The sequence below is a fragment of the Durio zibethinus genome, chromosome 8, assembly GCF_047325235.1.
Source record: "Durio zibethinus cultivar Kanyao isolate XHJ-2024 chromosome 8, ASM4732523v1, whole genome shotgun sequence".
In the NCBI taxonomy this organism is placed as follows: domain Eukaryota; kingdom Viridiplantae; phylum Streptophyta; class Magnoliopsida; order Malvales; family Malvaceae; genus Durio; species Durio zibethinus.
In genome coordinates, this window is record NC_143169.1 from 5,139,172 (window position 1) to 5,147,557 (window position 8,386).

Here is an 8,386-nt window from a genome sequence, read left to right on the forward strand (position 1 = left end):
GTCACTAAACCAAAATTTCATTGGCCTCACAAGGATAAAACCTAAAACCTTGAATAATTGTTATTCTTTTCGGATAAAAACCTAATATATATATATATATATATAATTAATCCCTATAAGATTCTGAAAAGAATTGTTTTGATACGAGGCAATGCACTTAGGAGTTATTTGTTAAGATTTATATTTATTTATATATGGAACCAATGAATAAGATAATTCCTACCACAATTTTTATTAATGATTAATTACAAATAACTTGTATAATAAAATAAGATTAATTAATTTATTAAAATATAATAATAATAATAAATTGATTAACTTCATATAATGAATAAATTTTAATTTTAATTTAATTGATTCATACAATTATTTTAAAAAATAAATTTAATAAATTTAAAATTTAAATTTTATCTTCAAATTGCTATGCTTTTATGCCAAAAAATTTTGTATAATGAATATAGTCATATAAATATAAGATCACAAGGAAAAACAAAAATGCAAAAGATTATCCATGGCGGACTATAACAAAGGTCTCACCCTCACCAACCCAATTCAACTCACATTTTGTGAAGTGATTTTATTAGGCGCTTAAGTCTTTTTGAAGGGGAAGTAAAAGAAGTGTGACTGGGTCAAGAGAAGCTGAGGTGGTGAAGGGTGAATGGTCAAGGTCAGTAGGCGGGAGTAGGTGAGTGACAAGTACCATTGCCCGTTTTTTCATACTAATTATTATTTATAGGATCTCATTCTTCCCACCACCCTTTCACCAACCCCCCCACAGATTTTTTTCCGCTTTTTCCCTCCACTTCCTCCCTCCGACACCTCCACCACGTCCTCTGTTTCTTTTTTCTCCTCCATTTTCTTCTTCATCTGCTAACATACGCCTTCTCCTGCACAGCCCAATTTCCATCTCCCTCTCTCCAATCTTTGCAGGTTTGTTTTGCCAATTGTCATGCATCATCAAGCTTTTAATTTGTTTTTCTTTCTGGGCTTTCTATCTTGTTTCATTGGTACGATTTTGAAACAGAACGTTTTTTGATCTCGAATTTTGAATGAACTGGAAATTTTTTCTGCTTTAAATTTTTATACAATCTCAGAGACGAAGGCATCAAGCCTGACGAACGACGATTGTTATCTGTTTCTCAAAGGGTTAAACTTCCATTTTCAAAATATCTATTCCTCTTGGACTTTTTTGTACGTGAAAAACTAAGTCTAATATTTTATTTTGGGGGAAAGGTGTGAATTACTGGTAATTTATTAATACAATATCCAATAAAATACATTGAATTAAATGGAAAGTCTAATTCTTATTTAAAGGCAAATATTAATGAAGAAAAGATATTTGTTGAAGTGAAGTTTACAAAAATATTAGAGGTTTTTTCTTTAGCTAATAACATGGCTATCGATCCTTGAAATTGAAGAGATCGAGATGAATAAGTTTGACCTGTATGATCGGCCTGTTTAGCCTTTATATAAGAATGTTAGAGTTCTTGACTTTTTGAGTTTTGATGATACGTTTAAAGAAGTTCAATTGGCATAAAAGGGATTCAAACTTGGACCACACTCTTTTCTTTTCCTTTTTTTTTTTTTTTTGAATATTCGACTTTATATTTATTTTGGATGTTCCCTATGCATGTATGTATGTATATAAGCAAAAGTTTTGTTGGCATATCTTTGTAGGAAGCAGGCCAATCATCAGGTGGGTCCCACCAACACTATTTCCGGCTCATTTTAGCAGGACAGGCGCGGGTTAATCATGATTGTGAACGTGAAAGAGTCAACAATGGTACGGCCGGCAGAGGAGACTCCACGGCGGAGCCTGTGGAACTCCAACGTGGACTTGGTGGTACCCAGGTTCCATACCCCGAGTGTCTACTTCTACAGGCCGGCGGGTGCGATCAACTTCTTCGACCCGCAGGTGATGAAGGAGGCATTGAGCAAGGCCCTGGTGCGGTTTTACCCCATGGCGGGGCGGTTGAAGAGGGATGAAGATGGAAGGATTGAGATTGATTGCAATGGTGAAGGGGTGCTCTTTGTTGAGGCTGAAACTACTTCTGTTATTGATGATTTTGGTGATTTTGCCCCCACTTTGGAGCTCAGGCAGCTCATCCCGACCGTTGATTATTCCGGTGGCATCGGTACTTTTCCGCTTTTAGTTTTGCAGGTAATGATTGTTCATTTTTTTTTTACTTATTTATTTATATGAAGTGAATGAAAGTGACTTGTCCTTTGGTTTGACTTTGGCTGCTAGCTATAAAGCATTCTTAAGCTTTGCTTTTGTTTTTATAGCCTTTGTATTTTTTTTTTTTTGAATTTTCTTTTATTCATTTTTTAATAAAAGGTCAAAAAAGTAAAAACAAAGGCTTACTGTGGGGGCCTTAACAAATTTTTATAGGCTTGAAGGAGACGGATCCATTGATAAGTGAACTTATAGGCCCCTCGTACGTGGCCTTGAGCAATTTTTTTCAAGCGCGAGCCTGGCCCGACCCACATAAATTTTATTATTAAATAATTGTTTTCATTTAATTTTAATTTTTAATAATTTTATAATATTTAAAAATTCAACTATAAATATAATTTTTTATTTTAATAATAAATTTAAATTAAACAGTCTGACCTGAACAAAACCTTTTTTTTGTAGCTGAAAATGCATAAGTATATTTAAAAAAAATAACAAATTTATGATAGAACAATATGTTGTAAATTTGGAAGTCTTGACAAATAGCATGTTTAAATGGTGTGGTCACCGAGAATAACTGCATAAGCTAATCACTACACACTTTTCTTTTGGGAAGAAAGTTTCAAAATTCAATTCTACCTCCCCAAATAGCTATATCAGAACAGAAAAAAAAAATTCTTTTGACTTTTTGTTCTTTGACAGTTGAGTCAGTTGTTATTTCTGCTAACAATCACAGAGGTAGGCTTCCCTCCACTGCATAGCTTACTTCAGTCAGTCAGCATTATCATAGAGAATCTGAAAATTATGTGCTTTATCCTTGCACTTCAAGGTTTTCTCAGTTTATGTTAAACTCAATGATTTTTGAAATTACAATGGCTGTGTGAACGGTTTTTTTATGATGGGAAATTATTTGAATACAATTGTGCACATGACTTCTTTTTCAAAAAAGAAAAAGAAAATGTGCACATGATTTTCTTGATGTTTAAGTTGCTTTCTCATTGTAGATTGCTTATACAACAATTAATAACTACTATTGTCATAGATTTGTTTCAATGAATTGCAAAATTGGTAGTGAATTCTCCATCTCGGTAGTCCTATGGTCTTCAATATAGATAGTTATGTGCCAAACAAATTCATCACAGTTACCTGCATAGACACCTGATAGATCGTTGCAAACCACTTAATAATCTTGCTAGTTGGAACCCGTTATATCTCACATAAATGTTATTGATAGTCTACCACTTACAATGCTTTGAACTTAAGCATTGACGTAGTAAATTATATTTTTCTTTTCTTATTGCTGTTAGGATTTGGGTTGAAGTGATTGTTAAAACAGCCTTTATCGTGTTAGCTGGATAAGAATGTCTGATATCATACCTTTAGAAATTATCTTGGCAACAGACCCATTAAATTATCTTGTGAATGTGTTGCTGAACCTAGGAAGCAAACGTGCAATAAGAAGTTTTTTCCTTGAGTTAGATATTAGTCATTATGAATGTGGAATTTACTAAACATGGTTCTGGTTTTTGATTCTGTTTAGGTCACATATTTCAAATGTGGTGGAGCATCACTAGGTGTTGGTATGCAACATCATGCGGCAGATGGATTTTCTGGTCTCCATTTTATCAATACATGGTCTGATATGGCTCGTGGTCTTGACCTCACCATTCCACCATTCATTGATCGGACCCTTCTCCGTGCCCGGGACCCCCCCCAACCTGTATTCCACCACATTGAATACCAACCACCTCCTGCAATGAAGGTCTCACCCCAATCTACAGGTCCTGAAAGCACAGTAGTCTCCATTTTCAAATTGACCCGGGAACAGCTCAATGCACTCAAAGCTAAGTCCAAGGAAGATGGGAACACTGTTAATTATAGCTCATATGAGATGTTGTCAGGTCATGTGTGGAGATCAGTCTGCAAGGCACGTGGGCTTACTGATGATCAAGGGACAAAATTGTACATTGCTACTGATGGAAGGTCTAGGTTGCGCCCCTCACTTCCACCGGGTTATTTCGGGAACGTGATCTTCACTGCTACCCCAATTGCAGTGGCAGGCGATCTACAGTCAAAGCCAACATGGTATGCTGCTGGCCGGATTCATGATGCATTGGTTCGGATGAACAATGATTACCTAAGGTCAGCCCTTGAATACCTAGAACTTCAGCCAGATTTATCCGCCCTTGTTCGTGGTGCACATACTTTTAAATGTCCAAATCTTGGGATTACTAGTTGGGTTAGGCTACCAATCCATGATGCAGATTTTGGCTGGGGCCGACCCATATTTATGGGCCCTGGTGGGATTCCTTACGAGGGTTTATCTTTCGTATTACCAAGTCCGACCAATGATGGGAGCTTATCAGTTGCCATCTCCCTGCAAACCGAACACATGAAACTGTTTGAGAAGCTATTTTATGACATTTAAAGGAAGAACCACATAGAAACGATATAGTCTCAACCTGGTCTATTTCTGATGTGCCAAAACCACATTAAAATTTTTTTCATACTTGTCAATGTTATAAAGGCTTACATTTCACTTGAAATGTACCTCAAGTTCAGACTGCACTTGGCATACGCCATATGCTTTTATGCACAGAAAGACTTTGGACAGAAATTGTATTCCTAATTTTGGTTGCAATAATTTAACATTTCGTATATTGAAGCCACTTTTGACAGGAAGATGTTGGAAATTATGGATGGTTAACTTGTTCTCTTAAAAGCATGCAATAGGATAAAGAATCGGCCAAAAGTATTTTGTTGTTTAATTGAAAAGCTGCATTGCAGGGCTCGTTCTATACATTAGAGGGCTATAAGTCCTTCAACTAGACACTTAATGTCAAAATATATCGGTCCAAAGATTTGATTGCTAAACATAAAAATTTAAATAAATCGTAAAAAAAATACGGAAAGTCGTCACCAATTAATTATGCGTTATTTATAATTTTGAAGAAAAATTATTTTTATATGAAATTTAAATACAATTCCTTTCATTCTAAGAGAAATTAGTTAAAAAAATTTTTATTTAGAAATATTAAGAAAAATTTTAAATTAAAGAAATATCGCTAAAATCTCCAACATAAAAGCAAAATTTGAAGATAGTCTTTTTATTTAAGATTTATTATAACATTCCTTTTAAAAAAATAACAAAATAACATTCTTTGTAAATGATAATTGTTAATGACTTTCCAATATCTACGTAGAGTATCACTTCATTATATTTCATGAAATTTTATTTTAATTTTATTTATTCAAAACTAAAATTTTAAGAAAACTTTTGGTGTAAAAAAAAAAGAATATAATATAATTGATATTAAACATTCATAACTAGAGCAAACATATATATATATATATATATATATATATATGCATTATAAATAAAGACATTAATTTAAAAACAAAACATATGCAAAATAATGATCAAGTATGAATTTAAGAATTAGGTTTTCAAATATAAAGAAATCACATGACTCTCCAACATTTAAGCAGAGTTTGGGTACGTAATTTTTATATTTAAAATATTATCTTGTTATTTGTCTTATTTTACACTTGTTAATTTAACAAATTTATTTGGAGTTGTGGAAATGTATAAAAATTTTTAATGAAATAAAATTTCCTAAATATCCCATCATCTAAGTAGCATTTATGAACAGATTATTTTATAAAAGGTTTTCATGCAAATCTTTAAAAATTAAAAATGGATTTGGGGTTTTATGAAATTATGCACGCGACAAGAACAAATTACATAACTGCCATTATTGAATGCATAATAAAAGCATGACAAAAAAAAAAAAAAAACTAATTACAAGCTTCGGCCAAGCAAGAAAACTACCTTAGCTGAATACTCTATGGCATTTTCTTAAGCAATCAACATTTCATTTCACTCAAATTTCCATTGAACATCACAATTTCCATCATATGAAGGCATCTACAATATATGAGGAGTTTCAACAAGCATATGACGAACCAAGAAGAGAAGAAAACATTGAGTTAACATTTAAAGCCAAACAACATCCTCATATCATATTCTAGCTAAAATTTATGTAAACAACAAATATACTTGCTATTTAATCATTACAAATAACTTTCAAAAGCAAGGAAAACATCAATGGAAGACCAACAAAAGTTTGGCCATGTTGGATTGAAAATTCTTTATTGCTTGGTTTTCTTATTTCAATCCAAATTATTATCTAGTTGGATATAAGTTGATTCAAGCTTACTAAAAAAAATCAACTAAGAATTACCACTTTCTTAAAAAAAAGAAACAAAAAATTAAAAAAAGTAGATGATATGGAAGATGTGATGAATGTTATGAAATAGAAAGAAGAAAAAAAAAAGGAGAAGAATTTTACTTACTCCAAGCTTGTCACAACTTTCTTTTTTTTTTTTTTTCTTTTCTTTTTCCCAGCTGCCTTCCCTTCTCCAAAAATTCAGAAAACCCTCCTCTTTGCCAAGAAGAAGACCCTTCAAAAATATCTCTTTTCTTGATAAGTATAAGCTCTTGTATCGAATCCCATCTAAAGGTCAAAGTTCCTTTCCTTTTTTTTTCAAGGAGCAACCTTTAGCTATTGGATCAAGATTCAATAAGAGATCTGATGGTCCACATTATTTACTACAAATGTTGGATTTTTATAGCCTCTAAACCCATGAAAAGACCAATTTACCCATAGTACAAAGTTTTCGATGTTTAGGTTATTTTCTTAGAAATCAATGTTTCCATGCTCATTTTTTGGATTTTAAAGCACTAAAAATTATGAAATATTATAAAATTGAGATCTGAAAAGTTTCAAGAAAATCCGAGCTCAAGAAGGCCAAATTACAAAAATACCCTTATAGGGGTATTTTGATAATTTCACACTTTTTGGGGTACTGTTGTGATTTCAAATGCACCAAAAATCATGAAATATTATGAAATTAAGATTTAAAAAGTTTCATAAAAATATGAGCTTGAAAAAACCAAATTATGAAATACCTTTATAAGGGTATATTGGTAATTTCACATTTTCTCCAGTACAATAAAAATTTTAGTGTTTAAAAATCATCAAATTTAATTTTAAATCATATTGATTCCAATTAGGTTATGAACTTTGAAGATTAACTCCAGTTCTATTCATTTTGACTAAGTTTTGTACAATTTTGATCAGAGTGACTTTGGGGTTTACTCGTTTTATTTTTCATGCGTCAACATGAAAAAAATATCATCTATATAAATCCCATGTGAAAGAGTTTGAAAGCAATTATAGGGGTCTCCTTTTTATTAGGATTAAATATTGATGCATTTTATGGGCTTTTAAAGGATTGTAAATGGGCTTGGGTTAGCTATGCTAAAATGTTCTGAACAAAATTTTGTGTCTACAGCTGCCCACTCTTTGCATATTTTTGAGAATTGGAAATAATTTAAAGACAAAGACAACAATTTTGTTCACATGATGCTTTTGGGAGTTTTTTTTGTCTCTTTTTTTATTGTTTCTTGATTTGATTTTTTGTCAATTTTTTCTTGATTCAATTTTTTTTGTTAGTTTTTTTTTTTGGTAAATTAATAAACTTGACCATTTGAAAACAAATTTAAACAAAAACTCAATAAATTTTGAAAATAAAATAAGAGATCATGCCCAGATGTTTTACAAATCTCGAAATTAAAACAAATTTAGCTTGAAAGACTTAAGAATCCTGCTTGGAAGACTTAAAGAGTATGCCCAGAGGTCTTAGAAATTATGCCTGAAGGTCTTTGAATGCTCCTTATAATAGAGGCATTAAAACTTTAAAAATTTAAAATTGTATGCTTGAAGGTTTTGGAAATTATGCCCAGAGGTTATAAAAATTTCAAAAATCTTTGAATACTCCTTGTGATAGAGGCGTTGAAACTTTGAAAATTTAAAATGTTTTGCTCAGAGGTCTTAAAGATTATGCTCGAAAGTTTTAAGACTTTCAAAATATTTGAATGCTCCTGATATAATAGAGGCATTGAAACTTTAAAAATTTAAAATACTTTGCCCAAAAATCTTGAAAATTATGCTCGAAGGTTTTACAAGTTTCGACATTTTTGAAAAATCTTTGAATGCTCCTTAGAGGCATTGAAACTTTGAAAATTTAAAATGTTTTGCCTAGAGGTCTTCAAAATTATACCTGAAGGTCTTACAAATATCAAAATCTTTGAATGCTCCTCCTAATCAAAGGCATTGAAACTTTAAAAGTTAAATTTGAAAATGG

General features: G+C 31.9%; 1 protein-coding gene across 1 annotated transcript; it reads left to right on the plus strand.

Moving 5' to 3' along the window:
* Positions 1-732: 732 nt before the first annotated feature.
* Positions 733-4,834, plus strand: LOC111278781 (shikimate O-hydroxycinnamoyltransferase). The gene is made up of 3 exons (XM_022865402.2): positions 733-930; positions 1,678-2,161; positions 3,717-4,834. The coding sequence occupies exons 2-3, from the start codon at positions 1,754-1,756 to the stop codon at positions 4,602-4,604; spliced, it is 1,296 nt and encodes a 431-aa protein (XP_022721137.2). The 5' UTR covers positions 733-930; positions 1,678-1,753; the 3' UTR covers positions 4,605-4,834.
* The last annotated feature ends 3,552 nt before the right edge of the window (positions 4,835-8,386 follow it).